A 27,433-nucleotide genomic window follows, 5' to 3' on the forward strand; every position below is an offset into this window, starting at 1 on the left:
CCTGCCCTTCTTTACAATCCTTTAGTATTTTGTCTATGTTTCACAGAGCCTACACCCATCAAGGATTAGTTGGGTCTAAAGAGATATCAATTCCCTACAGTGCAGGCCCAAGAGCACCCCCTTGAAATTCTGGCTTCTCAAGAAGATAGGAGGTTCTTGTCTATAGAGACAAGGTTCTTGTCTAACTTGTTTGTCTTTGCAAGATCTCACCTGATAGCAACACGGGGTAGGTGTACTCTATGCCCTGTTTTGTTGGTGTGTTTTATCTGCTTGGTGATGAGAAGATGCTATTTGATCTGATAAACTGTTAGCAGGAATTTTACAGTAGGATCTATGAGATCAGGTTCTTGTCCCTGGCACTTTATGGCAATGGGGGTTCAAGAACACCTCTGATGATCTGATTCAGAGGGGAGCAAATACGTTTTTTGGAGATGTTACTTGATGGAGACCCAGGGGCCAGTTGTAGTTGAGGATTATATAATTATAGATTATAATCTGATCCCCTGGAGTTGGGCAGCACAGTGGCCCTGAGTTTGTTGCCAACTATAAAAAGCTGAATCAAAGTTTGGGCTACGATATAGTGTTGAGATAATAGGTAGTTATAGTCTTCCTGTAGTCAATACTGACCAGACTGCATGTGGAATACTGAGCTCAATGCTTAGTGCCAGAGTTTAGAAAGATATTAATACATTACATGTGTCCATAAGAGGGGGGTCCAGATGAAATGTATGAAGATCATGATGTATGAGAAAGGCTGAAGGGGATCTGGGAGGATATAACTAAGAGGACACACACTAGCAGGAGAAGAACTATGAACATCAATAGTTAGGTCAGCACTGACCTCCGTGATGACAAAGCTAATGATACTTTTTTTTTTTTCGGTATGTGGGCCTCTCACTGTTTTGGCCTCTCCCGTTGTGGAGCACAGGCTCCGGACGTGCAGGCTCAGCGGCCATGGCTCATGGGCCCAGCCGCTCCACGGCATGTGGGATCCTCCGGGACCGGAGCACGAACCCGTGTCCCCTGCATCGGCAGGCGGACTCTCAACCACTGCGTAATGATACTTTTATATCTCCCTCCTCAGTCTCTCTTTGGCATTTAACACACTCGCTCATTCTCTTCTTAAAATTCCCTCCTTCTTTGCTTCACTGATATTAATTGTACTAATTCTGTAGATGGTAAAATTGAATTAGAAGTGCAAGAGACTTATCTGTGGAAATACCTGGAAGGATGAAGAGGAATGGCGGAGTAAGCGGGACGAGTCTCAGACTGCACAGCAGCTCTGAGAAAGGCTCAGTGAGGCCACTGAGGAGCTCAGAGCAAAGACTGCTCATTAGACGATACTGCATTACATATTCTCTCATCTTGTCTCCAGTCCTGCCATCTGCCTTCAATTCATTCTCCACCTGCAGCTAGCAGAACATTTCTAAGGCACAAGTAAGATCATGCCACTGCTGTGCTGATAACCCATCAATAGCCCCCTTGTGTTCTCAAAAATCCAAATTATTTAACACAATAGAGCCCAGATTTGGCTGTATGTATGTATTACCAACAGCAAAATATTTTATTCTTTGTTGATTGCAAAAGCCCTTTTATTTATGTTGTAACCCATACGGCAAATCAGGCCCTTACATGCAAATCCATGTCTTTTCAAAAGGACTAGCTTGGCCTTGCCAAAATGGAACAAACAAAACTTTAAAGGCTGCTTCAGCCCTACTGAAACAATGCCCCTTAATGTACTGGTCCCCGTTTACCACTCTAGCCTCATCTGTTATTCACCCCAAACAGAACTACTTTCACTTCTTTGAATGTAAACTTTCTACCCTCAGTATGGAATATACCTTCTTGCCTGGCTAATTCTCTAACTTGTCTTTTAAGTCTCAGCTTAGAGTTTCCTTCCTCTGCGAAGACTTCCATAACCTGCAAAGACTAGATTCATTGCCCTCTTATGTGATCCCGGAAACTACATAATAAAGGGCAGGTGGAATCTTGGTTGTGCATCTACAGAGGGCAGTGAAATATCACTTGGGTGCTAAATATTGGAAATGTAATAAAAGGGACAATGTTTATATATCAGGACTTCTCTCAGGGAATATATTAAATAGAAAGGAATTCTATGATAAATAGTTCGGTGTGGGTGATAGTTTTCCAAAGGGACATGATAGGCAAACATTTTCACTAGTCACTACCTTCACCCCCCAGCCCAACCCTAGGCATATGGAAATGTTGATGTCAGTATGGCTGGGAGCAGTACTGACGGCGGGGCAGGGATGTTATAATGCTTGGGGACAGTCCCATGCAAGCAAGGACTATCCAAAATGCTAATGAAACCTCCACTGAGAAACACTGTGCTAGGATGTATGCAAGTCTGGAAGCAGAGCTGAATTGCTCAGAATAACAGAGAGGAAGCTGACAGCTGACACCTGAGGACTTCCATCTCCACCCACTCCCCATGCAGGGTTCCACCTCATCTGTAAATAAATGTCGAGTACATGCTTTCAAAAATATCCATTTACTATCTTAAAAAAATTAAGAAATTCATTTAAAGAAATTAAAAATATATATATAGGTTGAAAAAGAACCAAATTATTAGCCCAAGTGGCATCTAGTATCTTCTTCTTGCTTTGCTTCTCTGCACCTCAGTACTTATCTCACCGTCAAGAAATTATATGAGAACTTGTCTGTAGCCCCAACTTGAGTTCAGGGACCTACTGCATTGCCAGAACCTAATATATGTTTGGCACCTAACAGATGCTCAACAAACATTTCTGAACTATGGCTCTCCAAATTTAAAAATTAGTCCCGAAATTTTTTCTAAGTTTCAACCCTAATTTTTACTAGTGATAAATGTAAAATTTATCACTTATTTCACATTTCTATTTGAGCACCTCTAATTTAACAGATACAAAACAGAATCATCTATTTTGATCCAGTGTTATAACCCTCCCCCAAATAACCCCAGTTCCTCTTATTATGGCAAATGCTACTACCTTTTTGGGATCTTCCCAATAGTCTGAGCCAGAAACCTGCTTGTCATCCATGTCACTGTCTGCTTCCTCACCGTCCAATTATTTCCTAGTTTCCTTCCCTTTTCTCCATCCTAGGCCTCCCTGGCCTTAATTCAAGGTCTCTTATGTTATTGCCTTTGCTTCCTAAATCGTATCTCCATCCCCATCTTCATAACTGTCAGCCTTTAAAACATTCTAAAATGTACTCAAAATAACAGTAATTAATACTTTGTGGGATTACTGTGGTGCCAGGTACAGCTGACTTTTACAGGTATTTTCTTTTCGACTCTTCATAATAGCCCCAGTTTGAAATAACTTCCCAAGGTTGTTCAGTAAGGAGACAGAGACAAGATCTGAACCCAGGTAGCCAGGCTCAGAACTGTGTTAGGCTAGGTTATATAACCTCCTGGAACTTTCTGCCATATTGTTTCACAGGCATGTCTGAGTCTGATTCTCCTTCCCTGGCAGATGTAATGAGTCTTTTCTGTGTGAAGTCTGGCTCAGTATTCCTTTCCCAGAGCTGGTGGTATACTGAAAATGCGAATGCTGGCTATATGGTCAATAAACCAAAGAAGTGGATCCAGTGGGTTATTAGACAAGAGGTCCTGAAGATGAAACTGAAAGCTGGGGTGAAGACCAAGGAATTTTTAAGCCACAGATGCACGAGGGATGGGCTAACAGAAAGGTGGTATGGATATGGTGGCAACTGTTACTGTCCACCTTAGCCTTACATGCTCCCTACTGTGTGATGCTTATGTGGCTGGATGCTTTAAGGACCTGGGGCTAAGTGGTCAGCCTGGAGTATACCACCTCCCCCCTGTTTGTCTGGCAAATTCTGACATATTTTTCAAAATTTACTTTAGCATCATTCCTACATCTTCCTGTCTACATTTAGGTCCCTCCTTTGTTTTTCTCACACTTTGTTTTTCTCACACTGTTTTGTGAGACTGCAAATTCCTTGAGGTCAGGCACGCTGGTTTTTCTTCTTTGTACTCTACACCACTAGAATCTAATAATCACTGACTCCAATTGAGTAACAGGGAGTCAGATTTTGGCTTAGCATAAGATAAATTTTTTAAAGTAGACTTTAACTACAGACTAGTGGCTAAGAGCTTGGTCTTTGTGTCTACCTCTATTCAAATTTCAGCTTTCTGTATTACCTTGAGTAGCTTAATCTGTCTGTGCCTCAAAAAATGGAGATAATAATATCTATGTCATCAAGTTGTTGTGAGAATTAAATGAGATAATACATGGAAAGTACTTGGCTCAGTTCCTGGCACGCTGTAAGCACTTGGTAATTTTAGATATTTTTTTATTATTGTTATGATTATTCACTAGCACTATCTTATAATGAAGCAGGGTACTTCGGAAGCAGTGAGTTCCCTTTCACTGAAGGTATTCAAGCAGCAGTAAATCCAGGAGAGATGCTGTAGAAGCAGTTTAGGACTTCTAAGGATGCTTCTAATCATAGAAGAGGGAAGTTATTTCTCTGATTCAAAGAAAGTGTGATCATTAGTGTTACTTCTAGTGAAGCTGAGGAGTGTTAGAATAGAAAAAAAGACATCAGATTTGGCTGTATGTATGTATTACCAACAGCAAAATATTTTATTCTTTGTTGATTGCAAAAGCCCTTTTATTTATGTTGTAACCCATACGGCAAATCAGGCCCTTACATGCAAATCCATGTCTTTTCAAAAGGACTAGCTTGGCCTTGCCAAAATGGAACAAACAAAACTTTAAAGACTGTTTCAGCCCTACTGAAATGTCTTTTCCCTTTGAAAGAAGTCTATTAGTGATGCAAATGCAAAGTTATCTGCACAGAAGATAATCCTTGCAAACAAAACAGTGAAACCATTAGAACGTTCTTGTGCAGCATTCAATCCTGAGAATTTGGCTTTCCAGCATTAAAAAGGCAGAAAAAGAGAGCAGAACTGGTTCCTATTTGAGATCGTTTATTAAGTCTGCTTATCTGAACCCTGGGCTAATTATCCTCATGTTTGGCTTAAGGAGGCCAAACAATTCTCCAAAAGTGGACAGGCTGAAGGAAGTCTTGCCTCTGGGCAAGTGCCTTAAACAGGCAAAAAAGAGGGTCCTTAGCCATGGAATAATATTTATAGTCAGGAGTTTAATTCTCAAGATACCAGAGTCTTTTAAGGTCGATCCATCTAGAAGAAACCCAATGATAAGCATTCACAGGGCAGCAGTGTAGGTAATATGCTCCTAGTACTGATGCTTTAAAATAATTAAAAACTAGATAATTGAAAGTCTACTTGTATAGGTGAAGAGATGGTCATTTTCCAACATCTTTTAGTCAACAGATAGGGCAAACAACTTCTTTGAGAATTTAGTAAACATGCAATCTTACTGTAGGCAAAGAGATGGAAAAGATAAAAATGTACGTGGCAGTTAACTGTAAATAGTTCGCTTGACTATTATTTGATTATACTTATTTTATATTTAACGAGTTTGATAAGACCTAGTTTTTCGGGGAGCCACGAGGCCTTAGGGAATATTAACGGTCAGAAGGTGTGGTGCCTAAGGGTACTAGGAAACAGCTTCTGAAGCAAAACTCCAAAGCGGTATTGCCGAAGTGGCCATCACCTACCTACTTGATTACAGCTTTTGGAAATGCCTAGTGGGCAGTTTATTGAAAACAGAAAATTAGCCCTCCATACCCACGGGCTTTCTTGGACAGATAATAAGAGTTGAAGCTGGTGTCCACAAGGCTTGCAATCTGGGTCTGAAGCAGGGTGGGGCTTTGGGTAGTTAAGCTGTAGAGCTTGCGGACCATCACAGGTTGACATTTCAGGTATGGGAATGGATCTCGTCCACGCTCCACCCTTCACCCCCCACCCCACCTCTCCTTTGCAAGGTTGCTAGACAGCTTGCTGGTCCCCTCCCCCGTCTTTGATAATCCACACGCCTCTGGTGAAGGTCAAGCACTGCTTTAGTTCTGGCCTCTGGCTGCCTCCCACGCCCTCCACGCGGAAGGGCTGGCGGCCGTTTGGCGTGTTTTTCCTCCAGAGCTTCCCATGGCCTACCCACTCCACACGCCTCCCTGGCCGCCCTCCTGACCTGTCCTTTTTTGCACCCTGTCAGGTCAACTCAAAGGGCCCGAGTGTCAGGGGTCGCAGCAAGCACAGCTCACTTTTTTCAGAGGATTTCCTCAGGACAACAACCCCTTCCCCGCAATCCCAGAAAGTCTGTGGGACTCGGCTGTGTCCTATGTATAGTTGATTCTAAAAAAAAAGTTCGGGACACGGGCCGTCTTGCAAATTAAAACTATACTACCTGCTTAGGATGGGGACCTGATGCGGCGACGTCAGACTTTGTCGCTGGGTAAATGAGAAGCGAATAGGAGCTCCTTTCTGCCTGCCCCCCCTCCGCCGTCCCGGGGAGCAGGCGAGCCTTTTCTGGCACGGCACAGCGGCGGTCGCGCGCGGGTCCCCAGCGCGGGGAAGCCGCGGCCGTTTTGGCCGAATAGGGCCCGGGGACCGGGCCTCGCCAGGCAAGCGCGGGGAGCCGGAGCGCGCACGGGGAGGGCCGCGCGCGGGTCCGGGGAGCGCTCCCTCCGGGCTCGCGGCTGCGCAGTCGGGCGGGAGCCGGGAAAGGGGAGGAGGGTGGAGGAGCCGGAGTAAGGGGAGGGGGAGGAGCGGCGAAGGCGGAAGCCATGTTGGAGTTTCACCCCGAGCGAGGGGCTGCGAGCGTCCTCGGCTCTGTGTGGGTGTGACCCGGGTTCGGCGCCGCGGCGGGCTGCGGGGGGCGGGGACGGTTAGGCCGGTCGTCGTCGTCCGCGGCGGCGGCCGCAGCGTGGAGCCGGGCGATTGTGACCGCCGGGGGAGCAGGGGGCCCGCCGCGGCTCCCACTCTCCGTGTGGCCCCCTGAGCGCCCCCCCTCCCCTGCCCGGGAGGGAGGCTGGGGGCACCCGGGGCCCGCCATGAACCCCTGCTTCGATCTGTCCCGCCGGAACCCTCAGGAGGACTTCGAGCTGATTCAGCGCATCGGCAGCGGCACCTACGGCGACGTCTACAAGGTGAGGGCGAGGGGCCGCGCGCCGCTGAGGCCGTGGGGCGCTGACCCGCCGCGGGGAGGGCGAGGGGCGCCGGCGAGTCGGGGCGCCCGAGTCCGCGCTGCCTGTCGGCGGCAGACGCTGGCGCCCGGGAGCGGTGGGCGAGGAGGAGCGGCGGGTGCCCAGGGCTCCGCGACCGTGCAGAGAACAAAGGGCCAAACGTTTAATCCCGAGATCCCCGGGTCCTTACCTGAGCCTCCCCCGGACGCGCGTTTCCCGGGAAGCGCTGAACGGCGGCGGCAACTCCGCTCCTCACCGCGCGGAGAGGGTCTGCGCGTTTGTTGCATTGGCAGGGTCAGTGCGACGAGCCGGACAGCAGGGGTTTGGCTTATGTCAAACCTGCATGCTCTCCACGGACCTGGGATTGTTCGCGGTGGGTTGGCATCTGCTGCCCACCAGGCCCGGCGATAGTCATTTCACTGGGCAGCGTCCATCGACAGCCCCTCAACCTTAAGCCTCCTAGCATCCGCATACCAGTTTCTTTTAATTTTCCAAGTAATGACTTTCTTTTGTAAAAGAGATCTGGTTAGCATGACTTCTTTCTTCCTTCCTTTCTCCCTTTCTCCCTTTCTTTCTTTTCTTTCTTTCTTTCTTTCTTTCCCTCCCTTCCCTCCCGTCTTTCCTTCTTTTTTCCTTTCGAAAGAGCAACTTTTTCTCCAACTCGAATTGGACCGTGATGCCTTATTAAACTTGTTTTTGTCAGTGACACATAGGATTCAGCTTTTTTATATATATATATAAGTGAATTGAATACTTAGGAAAGGTACTGGTTTGGCAAGGTTAGAATTCAAAGCCCATTAGTAGCATAGCATTCCTGTTGTAGAGGGACCACTTCTAAATGTGGCAGATAAATCATGCTCCTCTGGCCAGCTCAACTCTTGGCCTCACAGAGACTGCCAAGAAGAGCAGGCTTGTGCCAAATGTGGCAGCAGTCTTGATTTGGTTGTGTATCTTCTTACTGGTAACTGAAGTGGAACTCCGCCTGTTTCACATAACACCTGAGGATGCACAAAGAAACTTAACTTTACTTTGGAAAGTTGAGTCTTAACTTTATTTTGCCCACCTTTAAGCAGTAGGTTTTTACTTTTACTTCACTTGTAATGCATATGGTAACTTAGATATTTAATACAGTGCAGCCAGTATTCTGCATTAGTCTTGTTTTGTGGATGATTTGCTTTCCATCATCAGTTATATCACCACTTTTCTCCATAGACAACACAGGTGTCTATGTTGTCACCTATGTGACACACCTACTGTGTATAAGGTACTGTGCATCTATCTAAGCACTTGGGTTGTAGCGCTAAGAGAGAGACATGTTCCCAAGTCTTACTTGTTTATATTTTTTGGATAAGAACAACATTAAACAACCATTTAAACAATTATTTTATTGAGTTTTCTTTTGTGCTGCCGAGAGGAGAGAATTAAGATTAGGGTTAGGAGAGTGTATAACAGGAGGACTTCATCTCCGCTGGGGAGTCAGAGGCAATGGGGAGAGGGAATTATGCCAGATAGAGGAAGCATGATCTGTGCAGGCTTGGAGGCCCTAAAGAACAGGGTGAGGATTTGAAAGAAGGCCTATGTGGCCTCAGTAGCCGGAGAGGGAGGATGACCCTAGATCATGCAGGCCTCTTTGGTCTTGTAAGGAGGTGGGACTTCTCTTTAGCACAATAAGGAACCATTGCAGGGTTTTAAGTAGGAGAGTGAAATTAGACTTGGATTTTTACAAGCTTTCAAGCTTTACCTACTGCAGTGTGGGGAGTGGAGATGGGGGGGCAGAGGTAAAGAGCAGTTAGGAGGCCACTGTAAGCATAACCATTACGGTATTGTGCTTGGAATTTGTAGTGATTGTGAAAGTTGAAGTGAGTGAATCCAGGTAGCTTAGAGTTGGTTAAGGGAGTCTGGTTAGGGCTTCCCTGATGGCACAATGGTTAAGAATCCACCTGCCAATGCAGGGGACACAGGTTCAAGCCCTGGTCTGGGAAGATCCCACATGCTGGGGAGCAACTAAGCCCATGTGCCACAACTACTAAGCCTGCGCTCTAGAACCCTTGAGCCACAGCTGCTGACCCCACGAGCCACAACTACTGAAGCCCGCGCACCACAACTACTGAAGCCCGCGTGCCTAGAGCCCATGCTCCTCAACAAGAGAAGCCACCGCAATGCGAAGCCTGCGCACCACAACAAAGAGCAGCCCCCGCTCACCACAACTAGAGAAAGCCTGCGCACAGCAACGAAGACCCAACACAGCCACAAAATAATAATAATAATAATAAATAAATAAATTTTTTAAAAAGGGAGTCTGGTTATATTGAGATGAAAAGTTAACTGAAACTTTGCTAATGTGTCAGGCTTAGGTGGCAGTGTAGACAGTAAGTTCTTTTTCAGTTCTTTACAAGAATAATTGGCCATGTATTTACTATATTTAGAAAAAACAGCTGGTAGTTAAGCCACACGATTAAAACGTAAAAAAATTAAGGCCTGTAATTTCCTAAGGACATCTAAGTGCAGTGCAGGTATAAGTTGATTAATCTTGTCATCTGTTTAAAATAATGATAATGGAAACTAACATTTATAGAGTGCTTATTACTTGCCAGGCACTGCTCGAAGACTTCTCCATGTATTACCTCAGTCCTTACAATAGCCCAATGAAAGAGATGCTGTTACTAACTCCATTTTGCATCAGAAGAAACTAAGGCACAGGGAAGTTACAGTAACTTGCCAAAGTTCGTAGGTGGCAAAGCCAAAATGTGAACCAGTTTGCTCTAGCTACTGTGTCCTTAACCAGCATATGGGCAGATAATGTATTATCGAATTTCCAGTGGAGAAACGGAGGCACACACTTATTTTAGCATGTTAGTTGCAGCCACACTCCGAGTTAGAGTGGATCTTTAGGTAGTAGTTAGAATACCTAACTCCTGCTGTGCAGCCAGGCCTCACTGTTTTTGTAGAGTCTGCCAAGTGGACATCAGATAATAGATACTTGATCCCTGCCTGCCAGACTCTTCTAATATCAGGGGCTCAAAGCAGAGAAACTCTGTGTGGTTTTTGGCGTCATATCCCGTTTGCTGAATGACCCAAAGCTTAAACTATTTGTATTTTTGTCTGTATATAGTCATGTTCATGCTATAAAGATAACAGATTTTTTTGTATTTTGCTGTTTTCGATTTTCATTATTTTTACAAATGGTGTTGATTAGAGAGTAGTGCCTTAAAGAATTTTTTTCAAAAGCCGGTATATATAATTTGCTCCTTAATTTGTCAGTATTTAGGTGCTAAAAATGGAATGGTCCAATTAAGTAAGTAAGTTAGAGGCCTAATTATTTATAGTCATTCTTAGAAGGTTGGTGTTTTAAGGGATTTTTATTTTGAAAACTATATCCTATGCAGTGTAATAATATGCTTATTATATTTAAGGTGGCATGGTTTAGTTAAAAAGTACTGAGCTAGGATGTGGAAGATCTAGAATTTATTAGCTCTTTGGCCTTATAAAATCACTTAGCCTCTCAGGGCTGTTTTGTCGTGAAGATATTATTACCATCATATGCCCTTCTGTTTATGGTGTTGACTTGTTTCACTCAACAAATATGTTTTAATTTTTTTGAGGCCAAAAAAATGCAAATATACATTTCCTCTGCACTGTCTTAAAGTACATGAAAATATAGTTTAAAAAGAAAAGGCTTACACACTTCTAAATGTGCTGTAACTCTGGGCTTTGTCAGATGAAGTATCTGTAGCAGGAGTTACTCAGGGGCTTGGGAGTTGACAGCTAGAAAGGGCTCTGGTTGAGCCGCAGGGGGCCCACGAAACCCTTGGAAATTTATAGGCTTAATGTTGTATGTGTGTGTGTTTTTCTGGAGAGATGGCTTTTGGTATTCATTACATTCTCAAAGAGTTCCATGATCCCAAAAAAGAAGAGAATGAATGAGCTATAGGTTTGTCACTTGAAAGCGATTACTTGGAGAAGCTTGGAGAAGTTAGGTCTTTGTATACCATATCACATTATCAACATTTATCAACATTAGTATGATTTTCACATGCATTATGCTATTTTTTTCTCAGGCAGTTTTCCAGTTTAATTTGTATTATTCCTATCTTAGAGTCTTCATTTACGGATGTTTTTCTAGATTTATTGCTAGAGAGACGATACTAAAGCTAGAGGTAGGGTAAGGCAGGGTTGTTTTGAAGTACTGGTCTTCATGTGTTTCTCAGGGAGTATCTCATCTGGTCTTGTGGAGTTAGCTTTGTCCCTGTGAATGACTCCCAGATGCCTCCAGCTTGTGCTTCTGAGTTCTAGCCCATTATCTCCAGCTGACAAATGGAGATAAGGTCAAAAGCCCCAGTAGTGTCAGTTTGTTAAGGCTTGAAGCCTTGGAATCATCTTTTACTTCCAGACTGGACTTCATAAGCATTTTCCAAACTGTGACCAGGGGGCTTCCCCGGCAGTCCAGTGGTTAGAACTCTGCACTTCCACTGCCGGGGGCACGGGTTTGATCCCTGGTCGGGGAACTAAGAAGATCCTGCATGTTGTGGGATGCAGCCAAACAAGCAAACAAACAAAAAACTGTGACCAGGATGCTCCAGGGAAAGTAGTACTATGAGTGTATCAGAGGCCGAGGAGTCCTATGGTAAAGAAACCTGGTAAACTTTGCTTAACCCAGCAAACTCCAAAGTTACTTGATGATGGGATTCTTCTCTGTAATACCGATTGCTTGTCCTTAGAACTGGTGTCTTGCAGAACATGCTTTGGAAATGTTGATATTGATTTTATCTATGTGTGTTTGGAAGCCATTCCCTCTGAAGCAGAGGCTGTAATGTGGCTAAGCTCCAAGGTAGCACTCACATGGTGATCTATGTAGAGAGACTCTGAAAGCTGACAGGAGAAAAATTGAAGGTTAGACAGTGAAATCAGGAAATTAATTTGTATGTTCAAGTATTTAGTGAATTATGTGTTGACTTGTTTGTAACTCTGCGTCTCTCATGGTATTCCGATTAATATCATCAAACACTAATTCTTTCATTATAGTCAGGATTTATAAGAACTTTTCTGGAAAACTCAGTTCTGAAACCTCGCCTCCTATGAGGGACATGAAGACCTTAAGCATTTAGAAAAGAACAGCTGAAGGAAAATAAAACATGTGTATCCGGATTATGCCCATTTTTACTTTCATGGAGGACAAAGTCTAGAGGGACCAGAGGAAGTGGTCCTAACTTCAGAATGATTGAGTATTTAAGGTAAATTAAGGTAGAGTTTTCTCGTATCAGTAGTTATTTTAGGTGGAAAATGACAGTGGAACAGATTGTGGGATAATTTCTGTAGATACAAACAGTTTACCTGACTTTGATATGGATCTGATTCCGTAAAGGAGGTACTTACCTCCAAAATTTGATTTGTATGTATATTTACTTGTGAAACAACATCTAATTATTTTGTATTGAGAGTGAGTAGTTAGTCATTCTCTCATGAGAGTCCATTTAACATTCATCCTACACTGAATAGCTGTAATATGAAAGGAAAGGTCCTAGGGACTGTGTGTGGAGTAGGAAAAATGACAAGACTTGGTACTTTATTTACAGGGACATAAATTGTAAACCTACTTTTAGCTATCGTAGTTTGAGATCAAAACTGTGTTGATTTCCTCTTTTCTAGCACATTAAATCTCTTACTGGCTGAGAGATTGTCTTGACACTCCATAATCTAGACAACTGACTTCTCTGTAGCACAGCACAGTGATTTTTTTTAACATCTTTATTGCAGTATAATTGCTTTACAATGGTGTGTTAGTTTCTGCTTTATAACAAAGTGAATCACGTATACATATACATATATCCCCATATCTCCTCCCTCTTGAGTCTCCCTCCCACCCTCCCTATCCCACCGCTCTAAGGTGGTCACAGAGCACGGAGCTGATCTCCCTGTGCTATGCGGCTGCTTCCCAGTAGCTATCTATTTTACATTTGGTAGTATATATTCAGCAGTGTGATTTAAGAGCAGGTTCTGGAGGCAGACTGCCTAGTTTCACCACCCACTAGCCAATTACCTAATCCTTCTCTCTGTGCCTCAGTTTCCTCAGTTGTAAAATGGAGATGCTTAGAAAAGTACTTGGGGGACTTCCCTGGTGGTCCAGTGGGTAAGACTCTGCACTCCCAATGCAGCGGGCCTGGGTTTGATCCCTGGTCAGAGAACTACATCCTGCACGCGTGCTGCAACTAAGAGTCTGCATGCTGCAACTAAGAAGCCCGCGTGCCACAACTAAGACCTGGCACAGCCAAAATAAATAAATAAATATTTTTTAAAAAGTACTTGGGACAGTGCCTGTCACATAATACTCAGTAATTGTTAATTGTCGGTAACACTGTTTATTATTATGTATTTCTCCTGCTCCTGTCTTCCTGACCTACTCTGCTCCTCGTGCTGCTGCCTCAGTGGTTCTACACTTGCTGTCTGTGCTCATAACCCCGCCCCCCCAATATCTGTATGGTTTGTTTCTTCATTTCCCTCAGGTCTCAGCTCAAATGTCACCTTTTAATGTGCCTGTTCCTTATCATCCTATAAAAAACAGCTCCTCCCCACTTCTGTCTTTACCAGGGATGGATCCAGATTTTGTAGGCCCTGAACTTTATATAGTAATTTGGGTACCCTCATTGAGAAAACAAATAAATTAGAATAAAAAGTTTGGTGTGAAAGTGAATAATTATTTGGAGTTAGAAAAGATGTCCCAACAAAATGCTGTAACCTTAGAGTCAGGTCCCTTTCTTCTGAGGCCTCTTTAGGCATTTGATCAAAAATGCTATCATGTAGTGCTTCCACTGGACTTCTCTTCCCCACCAGAAACATTCTACGTGTCCCAGTAACTTTCAGCACTCATAGAGGCCCCGGCGAAGTGAGGAGGCCTGAACTGTAAGTTTTATTAGCTTTATAAAAAATTCAGCTTTGCCTCCTACTCTCCGTAATTTTCACTGTGGCATGTATCACCTTATATTTATTTGTTTATTGCCTTTCTTTTCCCCCTAGAGTGTAAGTCCGGGAAGCTGGTGGTTTTGTTTTGTTCATGACTGTATCCCCAGAACACAGAAAAGTGCCTAACACATATTTAGACTCTCAGTAAATATTTGTGGAATAAATGAATGAACTGGCATGAGAGGAACAAACCGTGTGCTACTACCTAAGTTTAGAGGAAGGAGATCATTATTTCTGGTTGGGAGAAATCATAGCAGGTTTTAAAGTGGAGATGACATTGGGCTTGACCTAGATCTCTGGCCATAGTGGGTATAGAATGAATTAAACATTGTGGTTTATTATTAGGCCTAAACTAAATCAGTAGGTTTAATGTATCTTCTGCATACTGAGCAATGTTCATAACTTACATGCATATGAGAATACTCTGTCATTTTAAAGTAAAGACATTTAGTGACTAGTGAATATATAGCTATTACATACTGGTTTTTGTTTTTCGAAAATATGATTAAATTGGACTTCTAATCAGGAAGAGGACTTTGTTCACCAATACCAAAAGGCCTTAGATTTGAGAGAGGAAATCATGGTTGTTTTCCACTTTTGTTTTTTTACAGTTTTTTTGGTTCTGGAAGATGCCATGTTTCAGAGTTCCAGTTGCCTTGACCTGAGATTTTAGGTTTGGATTCCTAACGTGACAGTGTATCACCTCCCTTAGTCCTTAAAGTCTATTGGAAAAATCTTAGATTTGACCGTAAATTTAGGTATGTCCAAAGAAGACATTTATTTAGTTTGTTTAAACTCTTCTTAGAAACGTGAGATGGTAAGAACATTCTTTCTGTATAAATCATCCACCTTCTGCTCAAAGAATCTTCTCTTCATTGCCTATAAACTAAAGTACACATCTTTTTTTTTAAATTGAAGTATAGTTTCTGTACAATATTATGTAAGTTACAGGTATACAATATAGTGATTCAAAAATTTTAAAGCTTATACTCCATTGGTAGTTTAAGCCTGACATTCAAGGCATTGTCCTTTTTGCTCTCTGGGCCCTTACGATGAGAAAGTTTAGATTGGAGGAGGCAGAGAGAGAGGAGGAAAGCAGAGGAGGGAATAGGGGCTGGGGGTGCTTTCCAGGTGAGCATTTAACCATAGGAGTAAAGGGTTAGAGACTGAAAGGGAGGATTAAGTAACATGGAGACTTGTGTTGGGGAGCATGGAGAAGTAAAATTTGCTAGATAAGGCAGGGCCAATTTATAAAGTTCTTGAAAGCCAGGTAAAATTGTGTAGATAGGAAGTGACAGGATGTTGGGAACACTAAGGCTTTTGTGCAAGAAGTAATAATGTTGAAAGTGCCCAGGATTATTCTGGCAATCGTAATGAGAGTGAACCAGAGAGGAAGGACAGAAATATCTGTAAAATAGAGTCTGTTTCAGAATCCTTTTGTACTCTTAAAAATTATTGAGAACACCAAAGTTGTTTATGTTAATTATATCTATTGCTATTGACTATATTAGCAATTATACCTGAGAAATTTTTTAAAATATTAATTTATTAAAAAGAAAAATAAACCTATTACATGTTAACATAAATGACATTTTCATGAAAAATAACTATTTTCCAAACAAAAATTGAGTGAAGGGAGTGGGATTGTTGTACATTTTGCAAATGTCTTTAATATTTGGTTAAATAGAAGACAGCTGTTTCTCAGATGTGTTTCTTCATTCATCCTATTGGGATATTTTGTTTCGGTTGACATGTGAAGAAAATCTGGTCTCTCACATGTATTTATTTGGAAAAGGAGAATATTTTAATAGCCTTTTCAGGTAATTGTGGGTATTTTCCTCTTCTGCATCTCTACAACTTGACAATTAAAAGTTAGTTGCAGGGCTTCCCTGGTGGCACAGTGGTTGAGAGTCCGCCTGCCGATGCAGGGGACATGGGTTCGTGCCCTGGTCCGGGAAGGTCCCACATGCCATGGAGCGGCTAGGCCCGTGAGCCATGGCTGCTGACCCTGCACATCAGGAGCCTGTGCTCTGCAATGGGAGAGGCCACAACAGTGAGAGACCCGTGTACTGCAAAAAAAAAAAAAAAAAAAGTTAGTTGCAGAGAGAAGATGGCGGAAGAGTAAGAGAGAGAAGATGGCCGAAGAGTAAGATGCGAAGATCACCTTCCTCCCCACAGATACATCAGAAATACATCTACACGTGGAACTGCTCCTATAGAACACCCATTGAACGCTGGCAGAAGACCTCAGACCTACCGAAAGGCAAGAAACTCCCCACGTACCTGGGTAGGGCAAAAGAAAAAAGAATAAACAGAGACAAAAGGATAGAGACGGGACCTGCACCAGTGGGAGGGAGCTGTGAAGGAGGAAAGGTTTCCACACACTAGGAAGCCCCTTCACTGGGGGAGAGATGGGGTGGCGGGGGAGAAGCTTCGGAGCCACGGAGGAGAGCGCAGCAACAGGGGTGCAGAGGGCAAAGTGGAGAGATTCCCACACAGAGGATCGGTGCCGACCAGCACTCACCAGCCCGAGAGTCTTGTCTGCTCAGCCGCTGGGGCGGTTGGGAGCGGGGAGTTGAGGCTCAGGCTTCGGTCGGAGCGCAGGGAGAGGACTGGGGTTGGCGGCGTGAACACAGCCTGAAGGGGGTTAGTGCGCCACAGCTAGCCGGGAGGGAGTCTGGGAAAAAGTCTGGAGCTGCCAAACAGGCAAGAGACTTTTTCTTGCCTCTTTGTTTCCTGGGGCACGAGGAGAGGGGATTAAGAGCACTGCTTAAAGGAGCTCCAGAGACGGGCGCGAGCCGCAGCTATCAGCGCGGACCATGGGGACGGGCATGAGACGCTAAGGCTGCTGCTGCCGCCACCAAGAAGCCTGTGTGCGCGCACAGTTCACTATCCACACCCCCCTTCCAGGGAGCCTGTGCAGCCTGCCACTGCCAGGGTCCCGGGATCCAGGGACAACTTCCCCGGGAGAACGCACGGCGCGCCTCAGGCTGGTGCAACGTCACGACAGCCTCTGAAGCCGCAGGCTCGCCCTGCATCTGTACCCCTCCCTCCCCCCGGCCTGAGTGAGCCAGAGCTGCCAAATCAGCTGCTCCTTTAACCCCGTCTTGTCTGAGCGAAGAACAGACGCCCTCTGGCGACCTACACACAGAGGCGGGGCCAAATCCAAAGCTGAACCCTGGGAACTGTGTGAACAAAGAAGAGAAAGGGAAATCTCTCCCAGCAGCCTCAGAAGCAGCAGATTAAAGCTCCACAATCAACTTGATGTACCCTGCATCTGTGGAATACCTGAATAGACGACAAATCATCCCAAATTGAGGAGGGGGACTCTGGGAGCAAGATATATTATTTTTTCCCCTTTTCCTCTCTTTGTGAGTATGTGTATGCTTCTGTGTGAGATTTTGTCTGTATAGCTTTGCTTTCACCATTTGTCCTAGGGTTCTGTCCGTCCGTTTTTTTCTTTCAAAATTTTTTTCTTAATAATTATTTTTTATTTTAATAACTTTATTTTATCTTATTTTATTTTATCTTCTTTCTTTCTTGCTTGCTTTCTTGCTTTCTTTTGCTTTCTTGCTTTCTTTTTTTTTCTCCCTTTTATTCTGAGCCTTGTGGATGAAAGGCTCTTGGTGCTCCAGCCAGGCGTCAGGGCTGTGCCTCTGAGGTGGGAGAGCCAACTTCAGGACACTGGTCCACAAGAGACTTCCCAGCTCCATGTAATATCAAACAGCGAATATCTCCCAGAGATCTCCATCTCAACAACAAGACCCAGCTCCACTCAACGACCAGCAAGCTACAGTGCTGGACACCCTATGCAAAACAACTAGCAAGACAGGAACACAGCCCCGTCCATTAGCAGAGAGGCTGCCTAAATTCATAGTAAGTCCACAGACACCCCAAAACACACCACCAGACGTGGACCTGCCCACCAGAAAGACAAGATCCAGCCTCATCCACCACAACACAGGCACTAGTCCCCTCCACCAGGAAGCCTACACAACCCACTGAACCAACCTTAGCTACTGGGGACAGACACCAAAAACAACGGGAACTACGAACCTGCTGCCTGCGAAAATGAGACCCCAAACACAGTAAGTAAGCAAAATGAGAAGACAGAAAAACACACAGCAGATGAAGAAGCAAGATAAAAACCCACCAGACCTAACAAATGAAGAGGAAATAGGCAGTCTACCTGAAAAAGAATTCAGAGTAATGATAGTAAAGATGATCCAAAATCTTGGAAATAGAATAGAGAAAATGCAAGAAACATTTAAAAAGGACCTAGAAGAACTAAAGAGGAAACAAGCAATGATGAGCAACACAATAAATGAAATTAAAAATACTCTTGAGCTTCCCTGATGGCGCAGTGGTTGAGAGTCCGCCTGCTGATGCAGGGGACGGGGGTTCATGTCCCGGTCCGGGAAGATCCCACATGCCGTGGAGCGGCTGGGCCCGTGAGCCATGGCCGCTGAGCCTGCGCGTCCGGAGCCTGTGCTACGCAACAGGAGAGGCCACAGAAGTGAGAGGCCCGTGCAAAAACAAACAAACAAACAAAAACCCCAAAATACTCTAGAAGGGATCAATAGCAGAATAACTGAGGCAGAAGAACGGATAAGTGACCTGGAAGATAAAATAGTGGAAATACCTACTGCAGAGCAGAATAAAGAAAAAAGAATGAAAAGAACTGAGGACAGTCTCGGAGACCTCTGGGACAACATTAAACGCACCAACATTCGAATTTTAGGGGTCCCAGAAGAAGAAGAGAAAAAGAAAGGGACTGAGAAAATATTTGAAGAGATTATAGTTGAAAACTTCCTTAATATGGGCAAGGAATTAATCGAGTCCAGGAAGCACAGAGAACCCCATACAGGATAAATCCAAGGAGAAACATGCCAAGACACATATTAAACTATCAAAAATTAAATACAAAGGAAACATATTAAAAGCAGCAAGGGAGGGCTTCCCTGGTGGCGCAGTGGTTGAGAGTCTGCCTGCCGATGCAGAGGATGCAGGTTTGTGCCCTGGTCCGAGAAGATCCCACATGCCGCGGAGCGGCTGGGCCCGTGAGCCATGGCCGCTGAGCCTGTGCGTCCGGAGCCTGTGCTCCACAATGGGAGAGGCCACAACAGTGAGAGGCCCGTGTACTGCAAAAAAAAAAAAAAAAAAAAAAAAAAAAGCAGCAAGGGAAAAACAACAAATAACATACAAGGGAATCCCCATAAGGTTAACAGCAGATACTTCAGCAGAAACTCTGCAAGCCAGAAGGGAGTGGCAGGACATATTTAAAGTGATGAAGGAGAACAACCTACAACCAAGATTACTCTACCCAGCAAGGATCTCATTCAGATTTGATGGAGAAATTAAAACCTTTACAGACAAGCAAAGGCTGAGAGAGTTCAGCACCACAAACCAGCTTTACAACAAATGCTAAAGGAACTTCTCTAGGCAAGAAACACAAGAGAAGGAAAAGACCTACAATAACAAACCCAAAACAATTAAGAAAACGGGAATAGGAACATACATATCAATAATTACCTTAAATGTAAATGGATTAAATGCACCCACCAAAAGACACAGACTGGCTGAATGGACACAGAAACAAGACCCGTATATATGCTATCTACAAGAGGCCCACTTTAGAACTTGGGAAACATACAGACTGAAAGTGAGGGGATGGAAAAAGATATTCCATGCAAATGGAAATCAAAAGAAAGCTGGAGTAGCAATTCTCATATCAGACAAAATAGAGTTTAAAATAAGAACTATTACAAGACACAAAGAAGGACACTACATAATGATCAAGGGATCAATCTAAGAAGAAGATATAACAATTGTAAATATTTATGCACCCAACATAGGAGCACCTCAATACATAAGGCAAATAGTAACAGCCATAAAAGGGGAAATCAACAGTAACACAATCATAGTAGGGGACTTTAACACCCCACTTTCACCAATGGACAGGTCATCCAAAATGAAAATAAGGAAACACAAGCTTTAAATGAAACATTAAACAAGATGGACTTCATTGATATTTATAGGACATTCCATCCAAAACAACAGAATACACATTTTTCTCCTGTGTGCGTGGAACATTCTCCAGGATAGATTATATCTTGGGTCACAAATCAAGCCTTGGTAAATTTAAGAAAATTGTAATTGTATCAAGTATCTTTTCTGACCACAACGCTATGAGACTAGATATCAATTACAGGAAAAGCTCTGTAAAAAATACAAACACATGGAGGCTAAACAATACACTATTTAATAACGAAGTGATCACTGAAGAAATCAAAGAGGAAATCAAAAAATACCTGGAAACAAATGACAATGGAGACATGACGGCCCAAAACCTATGGGATGCAGCAAAAGCAGTTCTAAGAGGAAAGTTTATAGCAATACAATACTACCTTAAGAAACAGGAAACATCTCGAATAAACAACCTAACCTTGCACCTAAAGCAATTAGAGAAAGAAGAACAAAAAAACCCCAAAGTTAGCAGAAGGAAAGAAATCATAAAGATCAGATCAGAAATAAATGAAAAAGAAATGAAGGAAACAATAACAAAGATCAATAAAACTAAAAGCTGGTTCTTTGAGAAGATAAACAAAATTGATAAACCATTAGCCAGACTCATCAAGAAAAAAAGGGAGAAGACTCAAATCAATAAAATTAGAAATGAAAAAGGAGAAGTAACAACTGACACTGCAGAAATACAAAGGATTTGAGAGATTACTACAGGCAACTCTATGCCAATAAAATGGACAACCTGGAAGAAATGGACAAATTCTTAGAAATGCACAACCTGCCGAGACTGAACCAGGAAGAAATAGAAAATATGAACAGAACAATCAGAAGCACTGAAATTGAAACTGTGATTAAAAATCTTCCAACAAACAAAAGGCCAGGACCAGATGGCTTCACAGGCGAATTTTATCAAACATTTAGAGAAGAGCTACCACCTATCCTTCTCAAACTCTTCCAAAATATAGCAGAGGGAGGAACACTCCCAAACTCCTTCTACGAGGCCACCATCACCCTGATACCAAAACCAGACAAAGATGTCAGAAAGAAAGAAAACTACAGGCCAATATCACTGATGAACATAGATGCAAAAATCCTCAACAAAATACTAGCAAACAGAATCCAACAGCACATTGACAGGATCATACACCATGATCAAATGAGGTTTATTTCAGGAATACAAGGATTCTTCAATATATACAAATCAATGAACGTGATACACCATATTAAGAAATTGAAGGAGAAAAACCATGTGATCATCTCAGTAGATGCACAGAAGGCTTTCGACAAAATTCAACACCCATTTATGATAAAAAGCCTGCAGAAAATAGGCGTAGAGGGAACTTTCCTCAACATAATAAAGACCATATATGACAAACCCACAGCCAACATTCTCCTCAGTGGTGAAAAACTGAAACTATTTCCACTAAGATCAAGAACAAGACAAGGTTGCCCACTGTTATTCAACATAGTTTTGGAAGTTTTAGGCACAGCAATCAGAGAAGAAAAAGCAATAAAAGGAATCCAAATAGGAAATGAAGAAGTAAAGCTGTCACTGTTTGCAGATGACATGATACTATACATAGAGAATCCTAAAGATGCTACCAGAAAACTACTAGAGCTAATCAATGAATTTTGTAAAGTAGCAGGATACAAAATTAATGCACAGAAATCTCTGGCATTCCTATACACTAATGATGAAAAATCTGAAAGTGAAATTAAGAAAACACTCCCATTTACCATTGCAACAAAAGGAATAAAATATCTAGGAATAAACCTAAGGAGACAAAAGATCTGTATGCAGAAAATTATAAGATACTGATGAAAGAAATTAAAGATGTTACCAACAGATGGAGAGATATACCATGTTCTTGGATTGGAGTAATCAAAACTGTGAAAATGACTCTACTACCCAAAGTAATCTACAGATTCAATGGAAACCCTATCAAACTACCACTGGCACTTTTCACAGAACTAGAACAAAAAATTTCACATTTTGTATGGAAACACAAAAGACCCCGAATAGCCAAAGCAATCTTGAGAACGAAAAACAGAGCGGGAAAAATCAGGCTCCCTGACTTCAGACTCTACTACAAAGCTACAGTAATCAAGACAGTATGGTACTGGCACAAAAACAGAAATATAGATCAATGGAACAGGATAGAAAACCCAGAGATAATCCCACGCACATATGGTCACCTTATCTTTGATAAAGGAGGCAAGAATATACAGTGGAGAAAAGACAGCCTCTTCAATAAGTGGTGCTGGGAAACTGGACAGCTACATGTAAAAGTATGAAGTTGGAACACTCCTAACACCATACACAAAAATAAACTCAATGGATTAAAGACCTAAATGTAAGGCCAGACACTATGAAACTCTTAGAGGAAAACATAGGAGGAACACTCTTCAATATAAATCAGAGCAAGATCCTTTCTGACCCACCTCCTAGAGAATTGGAAATTAAAACAAAAATAAACAAATGGGACCTAATGAAACTTAAAAGCTTTTGCACAGCAAGGGAAACCGTAAACAAGACGAAAAGGCAGCCCTCAGAATGGGAGAAAATATTTGCAAATGAAGCAACTGACAAAGGATTAATCTCCAAAATTTACAAGCAGCTCATGCAGCTCAATAACAAAAAAACAAACAACCCAATCCAAAAATGGGCAGAAGACCTAAATAGACATTTCTCCAAAGAAGATATACAGATTGCCAACAAACACATGTAAGAATGCTCAACATCATTAATTATTAGAGAAATGCAAATCAAAACTCCAATGAGATATCATCTCACACCGGTCAGAATGACCATCATCAAAAAATCTACAAACAATAAATACTGGAGAGGGTGTGGAGAAAAGGGAACACTCTTGCACTGTTGGTGGGAATGTAAATTGATACAGCCACTATGGAGAACAGTATGGAGGTTCCTTAAAAAACTACAAATAGAACTACCATATGACCCAGCAATGCCTCTACTGGGCATATACCCCGAGAAAACCATAATTCAAAAAGAGTCATGTACCAAAATGTTCATTGCAGCTCTATTTACAATAGCCAGGACATGGAAGCAACCTAAGCGTCCATCAACAGATAAATGGATAAAGAAGATATGGCACATATATACAATGGAATATTACTCAGCCATAAAAAGAAACGAAATTGAGCTATTTGTAGTGAGGTGGATAGACCTAGAGACTGTCATATAGAGTGAAATAAGTCAGAAAGAGGAAAACATACAGTATGCTAACACATATATATTGACTCTTAAAAAAATGGTTTCGAAGAACGTTGGGGCTGGATAAGAATAAAGATGCAGATGTAGAGAATAGACTTGAGGACACAGGGAGGGGGAAGGGTAAGCTGGGATGAAGTGAGAGAGTGGCATGGGTATATATACACTACCAAACGTAAAATGATAGCTAGTGGGAAGAGGCCACATAGCACAGGGAGATCAGCTGGGTGGTTTGTGACCACCTAGAGGGGTGGGATACGGAGGGTGGGAGGGAGGGAGACGCAAGAGAGGAGAGATATGGGAACATATGTATATGTATAACTGATTCACTTTGTTATAAAGCAGAAACTAACACACCATTGTAAAGCAATTATACTCCAATAAAGATGTTAAAAAAAAAAGTTAGTTGCAATGTAGAATCCAAGACCTACCATTATGGTAAAACACTTATTATTGGTCTCTGACTTAAAATGGATCATTTTTACCCACGTATGATTTTTTTAACATCATGAACTGGTCATTTGGAAAATATGGATTCATGATGTTATCCAGATCTTCCCAATGTTGCCATGTTTCATTACACAATATCATAAATCATCACTCATCTCATCAGAAAAGTCTTAAAGTATTGATGGTAGATACAAGTTTTCCAAGATTCAAATTTCTCTTTGAAAGTGCTAAATGCATCACATGCAGCAAATACTGTTGTTTTTCATTGAACTGACAGGTTCATTTAGTTTATTTTCAAGAGAATGTCAGATACCTAAACATGAATAATCATGGTTTGTCAGCTGTTCTCTCAAGTAACAACAGTGTTCTGTGGAAAAAGTGGCTTGTTCGGTTTGCAACTCAATCACCGGTGCTGTTCTCTGAGATAAACCAGTGTACTTGGTATGCAGAAGTGTTTATGCATTTCATCAAATAGAATATTAAATTGATAAGTATTTAAGGGTCAAGATTTAATAAAATTAACAATGTTTATGCTTCAATAAGGGGATTCTTAAGTGAAACTGGCTTTTTTTTTTTTTTCCCAGCGAGTGCATCGCAGTGACGAATACACTTGACTGCTGTACATTGTGGGTCTGCTGCCTTGATTTGTGCTAAGGCACCAGCAGTTTTACCACCATTGCTTTTGTATTATTAGTACAGATGTCAACATGGTGAAAGGGGGCCAATAGCATTTCAGTATTATTATGAAAATAGTTTTGACTTTTTGAGACCCTCAGAAAGGAATCCCAGGGACCTCCACAGTTCTTCTCCACAGAACTGTGCTAGAAGATTATGTGGAGTAAGCTAAGGGTAAGGTAAGTGGTGATGGATCAGACAAGGCAAACAGTAGTGAAGAACAGAAAGGAAGAACAGATAGGTGAGAAGCATCTTGGAGAGAAATTCGACAAGGCTTTGTGGAGAAATACAGGGATGGAGAGAGATGATTCAGAGAGGACTTAACAATTTTAAGCCTGATGGAGGAGCACGTAGTTGGTGCTTTATAAATACTTGTTTAAATCAATTAATAGTGGGAGAATGGCATCAGTTACAAAGACAGTAAAGTTGAGAAGGGGGAGCTCTGTTGGAGATTGGATTTTCTGTTAGAAAATAGGTATCTTTGAGGTTTTTGGTTTTTTTTTTTTTCATTATTTTCTTACTGTGGTTACTCTGAAGAAACAGTAGTAATAATTACTTCCCTTCATTTTTCTGTGGAGAATAACAATTCTTTAACAGTGTCTTTAGGACTAATAGAGGCTGATAAGAGCCAGAACCTTTCTCCCAGGTCTTACTGAGGGATTATCAGGAGGACGTGTAAAACACGTCCTCCTATTGAAGAAAAATGCTACAGATTGGGAGGGTAATTGGTATAGGGGATTAGTGAACGGAACAGTAAAGTATGAGCTAGCTATTTTTATTCTGGCATAAATTTGCAGAGTGTGTTGTATTCTGATTATAACATGTACATTTTTAAAAGAAAAAATAGACAATCAGAAAACTATAAGAAAACAAAATGATGAGTAATCTTACTCCCAAGAGGTGGATACTCTTAGTATTTTGATGTTTCTTTGTAGACAGATATTTTAGAACACTTGTATGTTGTTGCATATTTTAAAAATTAAATTATGGCTTACTTAGAGTGAATGCACAGATCGTAAATCTTTCAGTTTGACAAATAATACAGCTGTGCAACCCATGCCTTTATTAAGGTAGAACATTTTCTTAACCTCAGAAAGTTCTTTTATATCCCTTCCCAGTCATGCTGTCCCCCCTCTTCCCCCCAGCCATTGCAATCACTGTTCTGATTTCTATCACTATAAAAGCTCTTCTAGGATGTGATATAAATGAATCATAAATGGATTACCTTGGCACCTTTGACAAAAATCAGTTGACAGTACATGTGTAGGTATATTGCACTCTATCTTGTCCTGTTGAGCTGTTTGGCTATATTTTCAGCAATACCTCAGTCTTGCTTACTGTAGCTTCATAAAAAGAAAGTCTTGAAATCGGGTAGTGAGTCCTACAACTTTATTCTGCTTTTTCAAAATTGTTTTATCTATTTTAGGTCCTTTATTTTTACCATACACATTTTAGAATCAGCATTTCAGTTACATGAAAAAGCCTTCCAAGATTTTACTTTTTATTTTAAAGTAATTCAAAATTCATAGGAAGTTGCAAAAAAAGTACAAAGAGGTCACATGGACCCAACACCCAGCTTCCCCCAGTGGTGATATTTTTGCCTAAATATAGTGCATTATCAAAACCAGGAGATTGATTGACACAATGCAGTTAACTAGACCTTAGTCAGATTTCATCACTTTTTGCAGGCACTCATTTTTTTCATGCCTGTGTGCATAATTTTGTGACATTTTATTATGTATATAACCTACTGGGATTTTATTGGGATTATGTGGGATCTGTAGCTCAATTTGTGGAAAATTGAGATCTTAACAGTATTGAGTCCTTTGATCTGGGAATACAGTATGTCTCTCCATTTATTTAGCTCTCCTTTAACTTACTAATGTTTTGCCTTTTTTTCTTTTTAATTTATAAATTTCATCTTTCACCTTTTCTACTTATATTGTAGTAAAAGATAACTATTATGTAATACTTCTTCAAAGTGGTACAGTAATTGTAATGTGAGGCACATTTTCAGTTTTTATTAAAATCTTCACTGTACTAGTGGTGTCTGACTTCCTTTGATTTAACCTTGAACATTTTTAGCCGTGAGCATATGGACTCTTTAAAGTTGGCAAAATGAAAACAGGGAAATGACTATTTAAAAAGCTGTCCACTTCACCTATATTGTCTAAAGATTAAAACAAAGTCCTTAGAACCTGATTTGTTTTTATGTATGAGATGTATCTGTTTATTGGTGCATATTTTGCAAAATTAATATCTTTTGTGCTTATTAAAGGAAAATAACTTAAAGTTTTCTTCATCCTTAAGTGAAAAATAAACAACATTGTGCTTGATTGTTTAGGAGATCCTAAAGAATTTCGTTCTGATCTTGACGAGCTTATGATCTGATTTGAGGAAACAAAATATGCCTAAATGGAACATCTAAAGAACATTTATAAGGCAGTATTTTAACAATTAAAAGAGCAATCACGGGCTTCCCTGGTGGCGCAGTGGTTGAGAGTCTGCCTGCTGATGCAGGGGACACGGGTTCGTGCCCCGGTCCGGGAAGATCCCATATGCCGCAGAGCGGCTGGGCCTGTGAGCCATGGCCGCTGAGCCTGCGCGTCCGGAGCCTGTGCTCCGCAACGGGAGAGGCCACAGCAGTGAGAGGCCCGCGTACTGGGAAAAAAAAAAAAAAAAAAAAAAGAACAATCACATGTTTTAAATACTACAGAAATTCAATTCAATTTAAGGGAAAGGTGAGTTGGTGTTAATTTGATAAAGATTTTCTGGAAGAGTGAATCTGATTTGGGATCAAAGAAATAATTGGGTTTTCATTTGTAGAGAACATTTCATTTATAGAGGACCTTTCATTTGTGAGGGAAGCCATTCCAAAAGAGTAGATATGGATAAAAATACAGCTGTGGGACAGAAGTGGGCAAAGAGATACTAGATATTCTGACTAAAGCAAGGGTCCACATTTTTGAGATGTGATAGATAATGTTTCACATATCCAAGATACAGACAAACAAA

The 27,433-nt window shown here is 41.8% G+C and overlaps 1 protein-coding gene and 1 long non-coding RNA gene across 6 annotated transcripts in view; one reads left to right on the plus strand and one right to left on the minus strand.

Moving 5' to 3' along the window:
* The window catches only part of LOC132593316 (uncharacterized), a 107,708-nt gene extending 101,150 nt beyond the window's left edge, over positions 1-6,558 (minus strand). For both annotated transcript variants that reach the window (XR_009566233.2, XR_009566232.2), the window contains exon 1: positions 6,300-6,558. This is a non-coding gene — a long non-coding RNA (uncharacterized lncRNA). The remainder of the gene's footprint in view (positions 1-6,299) is intronic.
* Positions 6,559-6,691: 133 nt separating this feature from the next.
* Positions 6,692-27,433, plus strand: part of MAP4K3 (mitogen-activated protein kinase kinase kinase kinase 3) — a 188,724-nt gene continuing 167,982 nt past the window's right edge. For 2 of the 4 annotated variants that reach the window (XM_030857860.3, XM_060309559.2), the window contains exon 1: positions 6,694-7,041. In XM_030857860.3, the coding sequence (XP_030713720.1) occupies positions 6,946-7,041 (96 nt within the window). In that variant the 5' untranslated portion in view covers positions 6,694-6,945. Of the gene's footprint in view, positions 7,042-27,433 lie in introns of all 4 variants that reach the window. The other 2 variants (XM_060309558.2, XM_060309560.2) reach the window with 2 other exon arrangements.

This window comes from Globicephala melas, chromosome 12, assembly GCF_963455315.2.
Source record: "Globicephala melas chromosome 12, mGloMel1.2, whole genome shotgun sequence".
Lineage (NCBI taxonomy): Eukaryota > Metazoa > Chordata > Mammalia > Artiodactyla > Delphinidae > Globicephala > Globicephala melas.